The sequence below is a fragment of the Anastrepha obliqua genome, chromosome 1 (assembly GCF_027943255.1).
Source record: "Anastrepha obliqua isolate idAnaObli1 chromosome 1, idAnaObli1_1.0, whole genome shotgun sequence".
Taxonomy (NCBI): domain Eukaryota; kingdom Metazoa; phylum Arthropoda; class Insecta; order Diptera; family Tephritidae; genus Anastrepha; species Anastrepha obliqua.
Window position 1 is genome coordinate 5,212,111 of NC_072892.1, and position 18,092 is coordinate 5,230,202.

General features: G+C 34.6%; 1 protein-coding gene across 1 annotated transcript in view; it reads left to right on the forward strand.

Annotated features, from left to right (window-relative positions):
* The window catches only part of LOC129253238 (pair-rule protein odd-paired), a 77,598-nt gene extending 61,634 nt beyond the window's left edge, over positions 1 to 15,964 (forward strand). Inside the window, exons 2-3 of the mRNA XM_054891532.1 lie at positions 11,002 to 11,171; positions 13,446 to 15,964. Of these exons, the coding sequence (XP_054747507.1) occupies positions 11,002 to 11,171; positions 13,446 to 14,153 (878 nt within the window). The 3' untranslated portion in view covers positions 14,154 to 15,964. The remainder of the gene's footprint in view (positions 1 to 11,001; positions 11,172 to 13,445) is intronic.
* Positions 15,965 to 18,092: the final 2,128 nt, after the last annotated feature.

Below are 18,092 nucleotides of genomic sequence, written 5' to 3' on the forward strand. Positions count from 1 at the left end.
GGCTGTTGAAGGTCTCATAATGGTATCAAAACGACGATTTAGTTTTACTTGAGGAGTGCCGGAGTCGTACTTCAACCATTTCACCTACCTGACGCTCCACTCCGACATGAACTCACTTGGTCTTACATGAAACTAACTGGGATATATACCTCCAAACTTCATTACTCCAATAGGAGTTAGGGGAAATATATACATATATGTATATACCACAAACCAATTTCTCAATAAAACTCATGCATTAAACTTTTCTAACAGCTTATTTTGGTTTTGACCTTTGCAGACTTATCGGTGAATAAAGCCATTTAACTTCGGGCATTTGTAAAACTCCGCTTATCAAATAGTCGTAGTCGTGCATACGAATCTAAGCATGTGGAGTAGGCCGCGTCACGAAATTTTCGCTGTATGATTTACCAACACTGACATTTGACATTAGATGTGCATAAGTATACCAGATACATACATACGTACATATGTATACGGCAAGTCAACCCTCATAATCCGAAACGTCATTAAATTTAGGTCAAATTGTACGCAACTAGAACCATAACAACAACAATAACTGTAACAAAGTTACTCTTGTCAATGTTTTATTTTGGTTACACCTAAATACCGTAATAAATGAATTTGTTACGCGCTCTTAAATATACATACATACATGAAACAAGTCATTTGACGTAAGCTTATTCGTTTGCGTTGAGAGAGGGGCAAAGAGTGAGGGAGTATGTACGAATGTGCCGCCTGTCAAGCGGTTAATGTGATTTGACAACGACGATGCATGCCAACAAACATGAGAAGTGTGTGTGCGTGTGTGCATGTAAGAAGAGGAGTAGTGGAGGGGGGTGATTGTTAAATGGTCGTTAAATTGTTATAAATTGTTAAATTGCGTATGAAAATTGAGTAAATCTGCTGGGATTTTGTAAAGGATGTTAGAGGGGAAATGGAAATACCCAATTAAGTGGATATGAACTGCTAACAAATTGAAGGAGACGAAAAATGCGCTGATTAGGCAGTTATGGATGGAGGAGAACTCAAGCAGAAAATGATATGCAATGCACAGATGTTTTGTTTGCATACAAAAATGTTATTAAAGTTTTGGAATAAATTACTGCTGCGTGTAGCCCTAACCTCAGTACAAAAATGTTTCACATATTTTTAGTAAAGTACAAAAATAAAAATAACGTTAAAATAGCACATGCTTCTAAAATTGTAATATATTAATATATTTTAGGCTTTAAAATAATAAAACCTTCTTTAATTACTTTTTAAATAATTTACTTTAGTTCTATTTCATTTTTGTCCACAAATTAAATGAAAAAATTCTTTTGGAAAAAATTATATAGAAATTACTACCGAATTGCTGCAACTTCTCAATTATCTGTTACCTGTTTTGTCAACATTTATGATTTTTCCAGCCACAACATAATTACATATGCATGTATGTATGTATGAATGCATATGCGTTTGTGCTATTGTGTGTATGCCTACTTTTGTTCGAAAACTTTTCATCCGCTTAAACATACTTAAAAAGGCATAAATTAGTATTAAATTACATGCCATAGCAACAACAACAACAATTACAATACAATAACACCAGTGGCAGACGTCATAAAAAGGCAAGTGAGAAAATGTTGACAAAAGCAAAAGCCGCAAGTGGTGAATGGAGTAAAAACACAAACGCAGTAGCAGGAGTTAAACTCCTCCCCCTCCAACGGCATTAAGCCGTAGTTGACGCTTTTCGCGTGGAATCAGGCACAGCATACATACACACATACATAGCATACATATGTGCATGGTGTTGAGTTGAAAAGTCAAAGTAAAAGTGACAGCAGCGGACAAAAAAGTAAAAAAGAATTTTAAGCATACGCAGCCACATGTAGTGACAACAATAATAACAACAACAAACAAACAAGCGAGAAATTCCAACAAACCTTTGTGGCTTTTGTCATATTTATTTCATTAAGCTGGAAGTGTGAAACTTTTCGATTATTGTCGTCAAATGGTATTGATCTCCACGTGTTCAACAGCGCGAACCAGCGAGCCAAAACTAAGGAAAACGGAAGAGAGAGGGAGCGAGAGTGGGGGCAGAGATAGACAGCTGAGGCGAACACTGTAGAAAAAGTTTTAATAAACTCTCCAATAGTCAGGCGATGTTGGCTTCAATGGCCGTCGGCAGAGTCGGCTGGACAGAAGTGTTGGCCGTGGCCTCCGTCACGCTAATCCGCAATAAGCGGTGGGTGTAGATTCAATTGTCAAAGCGCTGGTGGACAAATACCGCCCGCTATGCAGTGATAATTTCTTTATGATACAAGGAATGAATAAAAAAAGAAAACTATTAAAAGTGACCAATAAAATACAATCAGGTAGTGAAAGCTTTCAACGGGTTTAAAGCAATTTCAGGAGAAAAGCCAATAGGGATCAACATTTTTTTAAGGTCAAGGCTGAAAATTTGTGGACAGGTGAGCATCCGCGATTTTCGAATAAATAATGAGCTGCAAATGAGTTAGATAAGCGATTTCAAAACAGGATTGTGTACGTTTTTTGAAAAAAAAAAACTGAAAATTAAATAAAAACAAAAATACATACAAAATGAAATGGAAAAACTAACATAGCATTGCGTGAAGTGCTTACAGTTCAGCTGTGTGAGAGAGCTATGAAGGAGTTGCCCAAATTGTAATAGGTTAGGTTTATGTAAACAGAAAAGATAATAAAAATAAAATTGTGGTTTGTGAATACAAAAATGTAAACAAAACTACAACTACGTCAGTGCAATAGCTGGCTCTGTCAAAGTCACTGAGAGCCAGGTAGCAGCACCGCAATAAGCGCAAGTCTCTGTATCCTCTCAATTGCTCATAATATTAGTGGCTCGGGGGGAAATAAAAAGTTTTAATATGATAGTTGCAAAAATATCCAACACAGCTGTGCAACAGAGGAATTAGTCAACAACTCACTTGAGTACATTAACCATTGCATAATACAGGGGAAATCACTACTTTTGCGGAAGTAATATAATGGAGTTTGCCCAGAAGCCCAGTCTCGGTCAATTTAACTATCGATGCGCAAATGGTAATTATAACCAAGAATGATAGATTACCAGAATTAGCTATCCGCTATGGTGAAAAACAAAATTGTGAAAACTCTTGTTTTTCAGCTGCAATGATTAAGACAAAGTTTTTCCCCTTTCGATACGTAGGATTGCTACTAGATCAAGTCAAGGATGATAGATTACGAGATTTGATCTTCCGAAGCCAATTTATGAGCGTAACTTCGACATTATAGGGAATTCGGCAGCAGAAATCTGCGCGCTCATTTCACACGTATTCATACACTCGTCCAATGAGTCGTTGTTTAGACAGCAACGAAGTAATATGAGCGAAGGCTGTGTTGATTTTTTTCGTATGTCACCAACACAATCTCAGTTTTTCTATAAAACAAACCGGTGTCCATGACCCCTGTTACGCCACCCAATAAACTGACCCTGTCAAATTTGCTGAGAGTCGGTTAACGGTCTGATCTAATGCTATATTTTTTGTTTTTTGGTGGGTGAGGTTGGGTTCAAAATACCTTCGTACTTTCAGCGACCGTCGTCTACTACAGAACCCCAAGTGTGTGAAAGCATCTGCACTTTGAATTCATTAATTATTTACTACTAATATCCAATCTTACTTCCTCGTTTGGAACTTTTAGTTTTTAAATTCCGCACTCACACAAAGGAAATATGAATGTACATCTCATCGAAATAAATATTCATGCATGCAGTCTTCGCTCTATGTGTATTTCTTCATTCAGTGCCAATCACTGAGTGCTTTTACTGCTAAATATTAAATTGCATTTTGTGTTGATAGTGTTCGAAACGATCTAGACAAAAACATATTTTGTAGATACTCACACAAGGTGGTGCAAAATTAATCACCCTATCGGAAGACTTTAACTATGTTTTTTTTATTGCGTCATGGTCAGAAAAAATATTTGCATAATTTAAAGCCTTTTTTATTTAGTAAAAAAGTTATGAAAAAGAAATTGGATGATTAATTTTGCGCCACTTTGTATGAGAAAGAAATCGATCGCGTAGCTAGCGTGAACAGTACGACACTAATGGATTTCCCTGCAGAGCATGAATACATATGTGAATACCTGGTCAGTTGTTACTGCCGTTGTCCTCTGTGTTTGATGCCACCTTGTGTAATGTCATGTAATTATTCACTCAAACTGTTTTATATAGCAGTAAGTGCGTAGTACTTATTGTTATAAGTGATTGCATTCATAGATTCACATTCTTTACCGCACGCTGTTATTCCATTCAGCATCGCACTAAATACCTTTTAATTGAAATTTTCCAAACCTTTCGAAAAGTGGCTTTTATATTTACCATCGAACAATCAAAATTTAAAAAAATATCGGTGAATTAAAATTCAAGTAATTAAGGGGTTTCTTTAAATGTTTTGTTGGTTATAAAAGGATTTGACCATTTTCATTAAATATTTTTTGAAATTTTTTTTTGAGAAGTGGAAGTTTTTAATAATTTTCATTAAATATTTTTTGGATCTTTTTTTTTTTTGGAGGATTTAAGGATTTTCATTAATATTGTTTTTTGGAATTGTAAGTATTTGAGGTTTCTATTAATTTTTTTTTGAGCTTTTTTTTTTTTTGAGAAGTGGAAATATTTGAAAATTTTCACAAAATATTTTTTTGAAACTTTTTTTTGAGAAGTAAAGGCTTTCAATGATTTTTTTTTTAATTTTGAAATTCTTTTTTTTCAGAAGTGGTATTATTTGAGCATTTTCATTAAAAATTTGTTTGCAAAATTGTTCTTTTGTTTTTTTTGAGAAGTAAAAGAAGTATTTGAGGATTTTCATTATTATTTTTTTTTTTTAGGATGTGAAATATTTGAAAATTTTTATTAAATATGTTTTTGAGAATGTGAAATATTTGTAAATTTTCACTGAGTTATTTTTTTGGAATTTTTTGTTTTTGAGAAGTGGGAGTATTTGAAGATTTTCCTTAAAATCAACCTCAACCTCTTAGACCGACAACAAAAGAAGTGTTGCCAATCGGAAACCAACCAATTCAATGGAAGTTAGTAAAAGAGCCTGTTTAAGAATGCTGTTATAAAGACCTTATAGACTCTATGCCACGAAGGTATGATGCAGCACTGAAATACGACGAAATTTTAGAGTTTTTCCGTTTTTTAAAGCCTTAAAGACATTTTATACTAACAGCTAAAAATAATCGTGTATTATGAAAATTACGCCTAGTTTTAAGTGGAACTAGTTTTTAAATTAATATAATAAAATTAATAAATTTTTTTAATTTTACTTAATTAATTTTAACTTTAATTTATGTTTACGTTTGATTGAAATATGTAAATTGCACAAAGATTAATATAAATACAGATGTGACTTATTTTGCGCCAAAAATTTTGAAATAAAACCGTTTTATTAAAAATTTAACAATGCATTATAAATATATTATTGTCCGAGCACCCAGAAATGCTTGGAATTAAACAAACTCCCTAAATATCTGACTCGATTCCATTAAACCCAAAATAACTACGCGTTTTTTTATTTTTTTATTCCAAATATTATATGTGTATGTGTTATGAAACCACCTACACACAATTCAATTGCAATTCATTTACCTTAAATTTTATTAGTATATAAATTATGGCTAATAAATGCCATTAAACGCAGTCCCGCGCGCAAAAGCAAAGCCGACATTTTTAGTCCTAAGTGTTCGGTTATCTCTCATGCTTAACAAATTATTTCTATGCCTTTTAATAACCCATAAAATAACACATTTTCACATTTCTCACACAATTTTTTTTATTTCCCATTCTTTTCGAGCGCATTTGGTGACTGCCCATTTAACTCAAATAAAAATTGATCCTTCACCTTTTTATGACCCAATGTGCGCATGTTTAACTCGCTGACCTTTTTATAGATTCTTGTCGTCATCGAATTTTTATTTAATAGTGCATAGGTAATGCTATAAAATACACTTGAATTTTAAATATTTGTTCATCTCTTTCCACTATTTGGTGTCTCCGAAAATTGTGGCAACTATGACCTTTGTTATATGAGTTTGGTGTGTGAGTTTTTGTCACTTATTATTTTTGATGGGCATGTATTCGTGTGTGTGTGTGTGTAAGAGTGTGCCTATGCGCGCTTGAGTCCCCCGCCTCTAAACAGGTGATTATTTGTTTTTTATCCAGCATAATTTATAGGTTTCATTGAATTATGCCTCTTCGTCGTTGGCTGGATTTAGCGTTTCTTATATGCATTTATTGCTGTACAAACTTACGTTTAGTTGCTTGTAGACGTCATAGAAATTTCTATAAAATTGTTTCCCCCAAATTGTTTTGTACTCATCAAGTCTATCGATTCCTTTTTAGCTCTTCGGTTTTCGGGGCAACTCTGTGTTGTTTGGCTTTGCTGCCTCTCCATGTATTTAATCGCTTTTGTTGCTATTTTTTTATTTTTTTTCTCATTTTCTTCTTGTTGCTGTCTGCTTGATCCTGCCCCAATTTCGCTGGTGTTTTGTCTGCATTTTATAATGCAACATAAATAATGCTCGTTTTTTCTATTCTTACTATTATTCCATAAAAATACTGTGGCATAATATTATTATTCTAGGCTTTCTGTGTATTTTTTCTCATGGCAGTTGCTGCAAGAAGTGCAGATTAGCCACAACCTACACCTTTAGAGAAATCAAATAAGTTGTGTAAATAGTAAAATAAAAATAAATATAATATAATATAAATACTTAATAATACCAGGAAACGCTTTGCATACCTTACAGTACCCGCTTGTTTATGTACACTAATTCAGACAGGCCAAGTTCAAGTTAAAAACTTTGCACAAAATTTCATCAAAACTTTCAATCTAATCAGAATTTGTAGAATTTTTCTACGTATGCAACTTTATCGCCCTTTATTTCAGAGCAAAGTGAATTTTGGCAACAAAGTAGAAGTTGGCATAACTTCAAATAGCCACTGATTTTTGGCAATTTTTTTCGTTGACGGTGCCCAGACTTTTACCTCCATACAAAAAAGGTTGTGCTGTACTTTGTATGGAAGAAAAGGCGTTTTTGCTAAAAAAATTCAGATTTTCTAATTAGTTTTTTTGATAGCAGAAATTCATCGCGATTACCACACGCGTTTAACCTGATTATCTGTTAAATAATACATTTCAAAATAAATTTAAAGTATATTGCTAGCGAAATTTGAAAAGTACCTTACTTTTTGAACACACCTCGTATTAACTATATATACCTCCAGATAACTTAAAATATTGTTTTTTAAATACTAGAAAAATTTTAGAAAACTACGCAATTTTAAAAGCCAACTTACTTTTGGAACGCACCTCGTATGTGTCGTTACCCTTTAACCACTTATAAGAAAACTTCTAAAATTGTGATTTAGGTATTGAAAACATTAAAAAAAATTTAATTGAAAAAAATCAATATAAAATTTGAAAAGTCAACTTACTTTTTGAACACACCTCGTATATATATTTAGTTATTTCGTATATTTACGGCCATATCTCTTATATGATAACTTGAAAAATTGCATTTTAAGTACCAAAAAAATATTTACTGGCCAATTATTTGTATTAAGGCACAAATATAAAACCTTTCACTCGCAGTTGTAATTTAAAACAATACGAATTTTTTTAGTTTTTTTGTTTATTTCCAATACTTGTACTCTGCTTTTCACCAACACCAATATCTGTCATACAATTTTCGTCAGCCCATTCGATGATTTCATTAAAGGCATCTCTGTCTAAAGCGTGAATAATTGGATTTTTCTGTATGCATTTTCAGTACGTTACGTTTCATTTTACACACTTGTACTCGTATGTGAATATGTCCTCGAAAAAGCAATGCGACAAATAGTTACTTAGTGTTGCTCACTATTCTATGCCATCTGGTGTGATAATTTTATCGCGTTTTAGCTTTACCCCATTTTAGCAGGTGGTAATATTGTTTTTGTTTTGCATAGTAAGGTACCACTTACGGTTAATACCTCTTGGCATAATATATTTTTTGAAGCAATTTTCAAATAGATTGGAAATATTTGTCTACATGTGTTTTGTTGTTAGGTCGTTGCACCTATTGCAATTCTTATTCCTTGCAAGTGTTTCGCGAGACATTAAGAAACCCCGTAATGAGTTAAATACGTGTGTATTGTTAAAACAACGATAAGTTAAGTTAAAACAACGATTTGACTTTATTTTATAACGAAGGCTTTAAATATTAATTTATTCCTTCTATTGTCCACTAAGAAGAAGCTTTTGCACAAAAATTACGTCCCTTGGAAACATAGCATACGATTTCTTGCTTTTCATGCTCGATTAATTTCATAGCAAATTTTTTTGTTTTTGAGTCAATAAGTTATTTAAGCTTCTTTACCTTAAATTGTTTTGTAAATTAGAGTCCAATTTGTCTCATTACTTGATGATTGCGGCTTTTATTACTCCTTTGTATTTTATCGACTTTTTTTCATATATAATATGTACATACGTGGTTTGCTCTAGCAAAAGGCGACTTCAAATTTCTTTGCGTAAATATGCTTTACTTTCGATTGTGTTTTTTTGTTTTGTTTTTGTTTCTGTTATATTGGTAAAAATTAAAAAAAAATTACTAAAACAAGTCAACGATGCTTTAGATTTGCTCAGAAGGTTTATAACTGGTGACGAAACAAAGGTATAGGATTGCGAGGTCTACATCAAAGCTCAATCGTCCCAATGCATTGCAATGGAAATGGTCAGAAGAGCTAAAACCGAAAACGATCGACAAATTATTTCAAATGTTCGGTTTTTCTCATTGTTTTGTTCGATTACAACGGCGTGGTGGATCGTGAGTTCTTGCCAGAAAACACTCAAAATTGTGGAAAAATCGGTTGTTTGAAAAAAGTTTAGAACATATTCCTCTAAAACTCTCATGCAATTTCGCTTAACCTTACGAATTCTAAGACTAATTCCTATATTAAAGGAATCATGTAAGGCTTAAATAATTTGGCATATTTAATTTAATAATAATCGGCGCTATACCCTTTCGTTGGTGCTTGGCTGAGCTCCTATTCATATTTGTGGTGTGTGTCTTGATATTTTTCCAGAAATAGAGGAACCCTAAAGTTTTATGCCGATTCCGATATAGTTTTCAAACGCAAAAGTAAAAGGAAACTGACGTTTTATAGTCATAAATTAAATTATAGTCATTTTAATTTAATTATTTCAATACAAATACCTTATCAAGCATGCACTAGAAATCGCACTAGCAAATTTCGAAAATATTTTTGAAAATATTTAATAAAAAAACTTAAAATTATAACAACGATTTATCTGAATGCATCTGATGCTTATTTTATTATTTTCATATTAAGTTTTTGGTCTTTTCGTTTGACATGGCCAAAAATATTTAGCAAATGTTGCCGATTTCCAATCGAAGGACTTTCAGCGCCTGCCTGTGTAATATAATTTTAAATATATATATTCAATTTTCAATGTTCTTTCATCTCATTCACACACTAATAATAATTCACAAAATATTCAAAATATTCTCGCATACCCGTATGCAGCTTCCCTAAATTCCAATAATTTAGGACCACACCGACGGCAAAAAGCTTACCACCAGATGGAGCCGCAGGTTGTCAACGCACATACATTCATATCCCTTCTCAACAAAGTAAAACTGAGAATTATTGAATTACTTATTTTGCATACGATTTTTGCTGAAAAATTTTGAACTGCCATAAATTTTGCTTGCCCGGCAGCGAGGCAACGAGATGGCAAAAGTAAAATTATTTATCACTGCCTAGTGGCAGTCAACAGCAGCATCATATTTTTTGCCACAAATCTCAATACCAGGAATTCCTAAAATTCACAGCAACAAGCAAAGTTGCTTAAAGAAAGGCAATTCACAAAACGAAAACAAAAAGGAACTAAAAAGAACAAAACAGAAAACGAAACAATAATAATATTAAAGAAAACCAATAAAGACAGGCGAATTTCGATCGAAACAAATAAATTCGATTTATAAATATATTATGGTTTTTTTATATTTTTATTTAGTGTTCGCGCAAAAATCCAAGTCCAGGCAAAGTACTACAAAAGAGATGGCAACAAGCAATATGCACACATACATATGCACATGTATACAATAAATAAAATAACGTTGTGGTGTTGCCTGCTCTCCCCCTTGTTTATTATCGTTGCCACCAAGGCGATGTTGGTCGAAAGCGTGACCATTTCGAGCATAATAAAAAGTAGAGGCGATAAAAAATGTATGCAAAAAAACGAGTTTTTTTAATGATTTGTTGGTGCGGGTGTTGGTGTAGCATTTTATGACACTCATCAGTCCAATTGTGGCTGTTTAACGTACAAACGAGGCTATAAATTTGAAACTTGTAAAAGAAACAGATTTTTTTTTCTATTTTATTTTGACTGCAAGTTGTGAAATTGTGAAGGGGTATTCGTGGCACTACAGAGACCACACAGCGTTACACAAATATTTGAAAAAAAGAGGAAAGGTTCATATGCAATAAATAAGTATAATTAGGGCTTACACCCTTTCTGGGGGTTTGGCCGCGCTCCTCTTCCTATGTGTGGCGTGTATTTTGATGTTGCTCCACAAATGGAGACAACACAAAGATTTAATGAATGAAAAAATAAGATCTTAAACTTTAACAACATTTTTGTTTAGTTTGTGTTTTCGAAAATTTCTTTCAAATGAAACAATTTAAACAATGAAATACAGTGAAACCTAGGACACTCAGCGCCATTCAGCTTTTCCGATACATAAAATTTGGTATAGAAAAAATGTCTGCTCAAATGAGGTGTGCAGCTAATAGAGATATCCAACTAATAGAGGTGTCGGTTGCGAGAGTTCACACTGTGCATATGTATGCAAGTGTGTGTATTAAATATTTATGACTAAAGTACTATATCCTTCAAATCTCTTGCCCTCCTAAACTTACGAAATATTTTCTTTTTTCTGCTCTTTCAGGCGAGAAACCGTTCAAATGTGAACATGAGGGCTGTGATCGCCGCTTCGCTAACTCCTCGGATCGCAAGAAGCACTCGCACGTGCACACATCCGACAAACCGTACAACTGTCGCATCAATGGCTGTGATAAATCTTATACTCATCCCTCATCACTGCGTAAACACATGAAGGTAAGTTAACACGAAGTGTGAACTAGGGCATCTAATGCCAAGGTCCACTATCCCGAGTCCACAGACTTCCGATCGTGTCTCTATGATGCGAATTCGCAGTCTGTCTGAGTATTCCTTCCGATGTTCAGAATATAATTAACTTTTATAATAAGAAAATTTTTTTGTCATTGAATTGTCCTTAATTAAGTTAAATAATTTAAACTACTTACAAGAAATGATTCAAGATTTAATTTATTTGCAATGTGGTTTTTAACGAAATGAGATAATCGATAAGTTAAAGTCAAAGTTATATAGAAAAAATGTTTTGGGGTAATCTGACATGATTTTAAAATTTTTCAATACCGCACAATGCATAATACAGGGTGTCCGGTGGCAAAAAATTATCAATGATACAAGTTTATTTATTAAGTAGACGAGTGCAGATTTCATTTTCTAAAAATTCTTTCCCATAAATGTTGACCGGTAACCATAATGGCTGTAACTGTTTATCTTAACACACACGCCGTAACGAAAGCTACTATAAATGTCTTCTCGGACAGTTCCATCTATAGAGACAGTAAAACTAAAATCAATGATTGCTCAGGAATGACTGGTAGCTCTAAATTATATTAGCACCGTCGTCAAGATCAGCCTTCTAGGGGTTCCAGGTCATAGAGATATTAAAGGAAATTGCAAAGCCCAAAAGCTAGTCAGATTAGTATCCTATCTTCCACTGCTTGAAAAGAGAGGCAATATTGGAGTTGCTACGGAAATTTGCAAACTAGGGATAAAAAATAATATTCTCCAGGAGCCCACTAGGTCATGGAAAGAAGAAAATACTGTAAGTCCTCTTTTTATGCGGATTATTTTTATACGATTTTGGAGTTATGCGCTCTGTATTTCACCCCAAAACTATATCTTAAGGCTTGTTTAAGAAACCCGCATTTAGACAGTATCCAAAAATCCTGGAGCTCACGCGATTTGGTCCACTGACGTATAACGTTTATGGAGTTAAAGGACAGCTAGATCTACATTAGATCTCCAGATGCAAGTAGTTTGTTTTTAGAGTGAGCTTTTGCAATTCGGGGATTCCCCTTGTACATGATACTTCCTCTGTAATTGTGCAACCTAACCATCGACAAGTCGCTATTACATCATTCTGAGTTTCGCATTGAAAGGTGTAAACTGTAATTGTTTTGAAATAAAATTTTATTTTGGCGGGGTTGTTTGTTTTTATACGAAGCAACGAGTCTAAATTTTGCTGATTTCAAGTTGCAGCAATAAGCAGCACATTTTGATTTCTGGATTGAAATGTTTAAAGTGAGAGTCGTAAAGTTTTATTTTTCAATAGAAAAAGCTTTTACCTTCTTAATATCGTAAGTCAAAATTTTTCTAATTTCTTTTTTATTTGGCCCAATGGAGAAAAACAAAAAATCAAAATTGCAATTTTAGATCGTTTAGCAAGAGGAGAAAGGGGACTCTACTGTAAGAGTAATTAAGCCGAATGAAGTCGCATTAAGACTAAACTTTTATATGAATTTTTTTCAGACATTTGAAGTAATGTATTACTGTGCCCATTTCTTGTAATTGATACCAGCTGTTTTATACGGTTTTAAGTTAAAATGTACTCGTTTTTTTTGGTACAGTATTTGTGGTACAACCAGGCTAATTTGGATAAGAAAAGGTCAGGAGAATTGCTCAATATCTCAAGAGAGAACATCTCGAAGGTCGTGGCTTGTGTCACCGGTCATTCGCTGTTAGGTAGGAACACTTATAGGCTAATAGTATTTTTTCAAGTATACTGCACATGTTGTAGAGACGAGGAAGAAACAGTAGATCACTTCCTCTGTGGTTGTGCAGCCTTAGTTAGGAGTAGACCTCGGCAGTTAGGAAATTACTCTTTTGACTCTCTCAAGGGACTACCCGATGCTGGGATAAAACCTATCCTACGCTTCATAATGAGCATATAAACGGTAACATGAAGAATAAACACTCAGCACTTCATTACAATTACAAAACCTACAGCTCTTTATGTTTTCTAAGTTAAGTGAAGTTCAGGCTAACCAGAAGCTTGTGATGCTGGTATGGTAGGTTAGCCCAAGTAAAAGTATGTCTAAGTCTAGGCTAACAGAGGTCTTACTAATTCAAATTAACATTCAACTCTGCTGACCACTGGTCAGAATTACTACCGATCATAATTTACATCTAAAACTAATCAATTTCTCTCTCTCTTCCTTTCTCTTCCTTTGTCTCCCTCTCATCACCTCTTATCCGCTGTTTCCATCATCATTCCAGGTACATGGTAATTTAGATGAGAAATCACCCTCACATGGTTACGAGAGCGACGGCGATGAATCCTCTTCCTCCAGCATTGTTACCGGTGGTGCACAAACGCCACCGTCTGCACGCTTAACCTCTGATAACAACAATGGCATCGGTAACAAATCTTCACCGCACTCCATCAAATCGGAACCGAGCAATCACAGCATTGGTGGCATGCATAGCGTCATCCATTTGGGTGCATCTAGCGGAGGCAGCAGCTCCACCAGCAGTTCACATCTACATCACACACATTCGCATCACACTTCCATCGGCGGCGGCGGCGGCGTCAACAGCAGCGGTGGTGGCGCAAGTAACAGTAATAGCAACAACCATTCAACTAAATCACCAGCTCTTCAATTGATGGCCTCCTCAGCAGCTGCTTACTTGGCACCACCGCTCGGACCACCACCATCACTCACGGCCGCCGGCACGCATCATCATCATCACCAGCAGGCAGGTTCACCAAGCAGCAGTAATGCCGCAGCCGCTTCAATGCTTGTCACCGGTCATCATAATCATCATCTGCTCTATCATCCGGCCGCACAACATCATCCGCCCAGTGAGTGGTATCACACAGCAACACCGCCGGCAGCCGCTGATGCGATGAATCCGCTCAATCATTTCGGTCATCATCATCATCATCACCATCTAATGCATCCAGGTGCGGCGACTGCTTATTGAAATTGGTGAAGTAGTCAAGAGCGGGAGCGGAAGGGGGGCAGGAAAAAAATAACACGAAGATATTTGAGGCTCACTTGCCTGTGAGTTGCACCTATTGTGGTATCCACGGGCGTTTGAGGCAAGTTTGGAAAAAGTTTGTGGTCTGCCGGCGGCTACTTACTGTAATGCGAAAAATGTGCCGCAATTATTTGACTTTCAGTCAAAGCATTGGGAATTAAGCCAAATAACTTTTACGCAACATACTCACACCCGCTCGTACATATATACAAAAGAAGTGCATACATTGAAGCATTAGACATGCACGTAATTTTTACCTGATCATTTAACTTAGTCTGGGGTATTCAGTTGTGAGAAGGGAAGATCTGCAACTGCAATACAAACAGAAAATGCAATAATTTACTTTTTATTAATTAAAACAAGCTGTTTTTAATGTTTCTATTTAGTTAAAAAAAGTTTAAAATGTATTGTATTAAAGTGTATATTTCAAAATCTTCATTCAAACCTCATTTGAAGCATTAAATATAGCCTCACAAAAAAAAGGTATTTAAATCTTCAAATTCTTAAGTTTCGCACATCTTTTTAGTTGAAAGCTTGGAACATTCTTTTTACGTAAGCTTGAAACGGCTGCTCTTTTCTTAGAACATCATTAAAAATTAAAATTTACAAAAAACAAAAACAATCGTGTTGGGAAAATAAACATTGCTTGACTTTCAAAAAAGGCTTTTTAGTACAAATTCATTAAATTAATACATAAAAAACTTAAAATCTCAGAAGTAGAATTTGTTAACATTTCACATGTAAAAATTGAAAATTGTGCCGCTTTTCAAATTTATAATTATACCCGCCTCCTTGGTGCTTTGCATAGAGAAATTCATCTATAAGAGCTAAGAAAGAACTTTCCGCCACAAATAGAATTGCGCAGGGAAATAAACAAAAACCCAATAAAGATATTAAACTTGCAAACTTTAAAGTTAAAGCGAGTGCTGATGTGAACTTAAAACGTCTAATAAAATATCAGATAAACTAATCAAAATGCAAATAATTATACTCAAGAAAGTGGCGCAAAGTCAAAGCGAAGCGAGAGTCTCTAAATGAACATCTACATACATACATACATAATACAAAACCAAATAGTGCCTGCTGTTCCCAATAACAAAAATATCTGCTGAGCCATTTTTATTTATGTATTTTATTGTATTGTATATAGCAGAGAAGTATAAACTAAAGCATAAAAGAACTAAACTCCAACTAAAATTGCTACTAATCAAATACTCAACATGCAAAGAATCAACGCACTCCTCTACGCCTCTCCGAAGGGCCACTGCGTGCGCTCAGCCGACAAGCCAAACAATGCAGCGCGCCCCTCTCCACATTCAGCCTGTGCATGTACGAGCAACTGCAAGTATTGCCGCGCTTGTTTGGCGTGCGCTTATTCGACTTAGTACTTAGTTTTCGACACTCATTACCTCCACAACAACTAAACAAAAACAAAAATAAGAATAAATCACAAATAACACATAACACATAACAAGCAAACTTAATAAATATTACTATATTAATTATTTAACCCATTAAATCCAAAAATTGTTGTAATATTGTAAATAATTTTGTATGTATGTATTGGAATGCCGTTAAAAAATGTATATGTATGTAGAATGAAGTAAAGAAATTATTTTAAAGGCATTTTAACTGACATTAACCTTAAAATATGTGCGTCTCTAAAGAAAAAATAAAATGATATATGTACATACGCACATACATACATATGTAATTAAGAATTATTTAATTTCCATAAATTGAATTGTCACCAACAAAATTCTAATTAATTGCATCAAATACCGTTTGGTAATTATTTTTTCAGTTTCTTTTCATTAACTAAATAATTTGTGTTTTTTTTCTTTTTTGAGTTCACTTAATATAAGCTTCAAATAATTCGAAAATAGTTAATAATAATGTATTAATTGTATTCTATGTATAAATTGTATTAATTTAAATTGTTTGTATTTACGCTATTTAATCTTCCATTTCAAATCACACCCCATCATATGCTCATGCTCGTATACTCAAATACATATACACGTACCATATACTGTAATTATAAATAAATAGTGAAATTCCCACACAACACACATGAGATAGCAGATGAGTAGAGGTGGATAGTTGAAGAGCCACTGCAAAGAACTGTAAGAGTGTACACCCACACACACACACATGTGCATTCATAAATCTATTCACATTGACACGAAACATAATGGAATACATACATACTTACATGCTACATAAATAAATAACTAATTAAAAAGAGAAAGAGCGTGGTAGAATGATAGAAGCGAAAATTTATTATACTCATTATGTGAATTGCAAATGTTTAAGAGCTAAAATTAAATTACAAAAAATAAAAGAATATGTTAAGCCATGAATAATTCTTTAAAAAAATTAGAAATTCATTGAGTAAATAAATTATTAATTCCAAATGCAACACAGATTACTCGCATTTTTATTTTTTACAGCGAAAATACTCGCATGGATTATCAATTTTTGCAGGCAAGAGTGGCTGGTACCCCTGTCTTCGCTGACGGTTTCAAGAGGGAATCGGGAGTCGGAGCAGGGGGTTTTCTCTAAATAAGCCAATTTCTCTATTTCCATAAAATTGCCGAATACTGCTTAGTGTTTTGTGTTCCTGCAGGCATGCAAAATGCTTACGAAACGAGGGAGATATTAACATTTTTTCCGATAGCCAAACCGCAATCAAGGCTTCGACGGCGCATGGTGAAGATCCAAGTTAATCAACTACTGTAAGGAGAAGATCAAATCTATTGGGTGTGCAGATAACATTTCTCTGACAACGGCATATATTGGAAAATGAAATTGCTGATGAGCTTGTCAGGAAAGGGACTGAATTGGTCTCAGAGTCCTCCTACCCGTTCATCGACATCCCCCTGACTATCGTTAAATGGAAATTGCACAACTTATTTCTCAGGCAACCGCAGAAAAAATGGAGCTCTATTTCTATTTCGAAAGCTCTGTATACCCGTACAATATACGGAGGACTCAGAAAGTACTGGAGACTCCACGAGATTCAATTTTCAAACTCATATCTGTATTTACCGGTCATTGAACGATCGGCACACACGCGAATAAGCTAAGTTCACCATTTAACTCCCATTACAGAAGCTGTAGGGACCTTTCAGAGAAGGGAACCGTTGAACACTTTCTTTGTAAATGTCCGAGTTTGGTTGCTAGACGATTAAGGTCACTACGTGCTCCTTTCTTCGACAGCCGGAGCATTAAATCTACAGCTCTGATTGACATTAGATATCTCCTCATTAGAGGTCTCATAATGGTATCAAAACGACGCTTTAGTACTACTTGGGAAATGCCAGAGTGGTACCTCAACCATTTCATCTACTTACAGGCAAGAGTACAGGATGTCCGGTGCCAGAATTAGGAATTTAAATCTAAATTAAAAAAAATAATTATCAACGATAAAAGTTCACTCCTTTTATTTATTTCTTTTATTTTGAGATAGTCGCTGATTTTGTAAGACTTTACTTTTTGAGGTACCCTCACAGAAAAAAGTCCAAAGGGGTAAGATCGGGGTGAAACCTAGGTGGCCAGGTTATGTCATCGTAACGGCTTATCAGTTTGTTAGACAGGAAATCACGCAGTAACGAATTACTGAAACCCTGGAAACCCTGTGTGCATACCGGGGGAAGAATGTTCACTCATTATTGACTGAAATTAGTCGTTCAGCAACGGCGATAAGAGACGAGTCAAAAAAATTTGGTCTGTTATTTCACTGCTTGACAATGAACACCAAACTGTGCCTTTGGGAGTGTAAAATAGCTGTTGATATTTTAATAGTGAGTTCTGTGCTGTTCTGTTTAGGTGCCCAATAACGTACGAAATCACTCTAACAATGTCTCGCATTGCGCCACC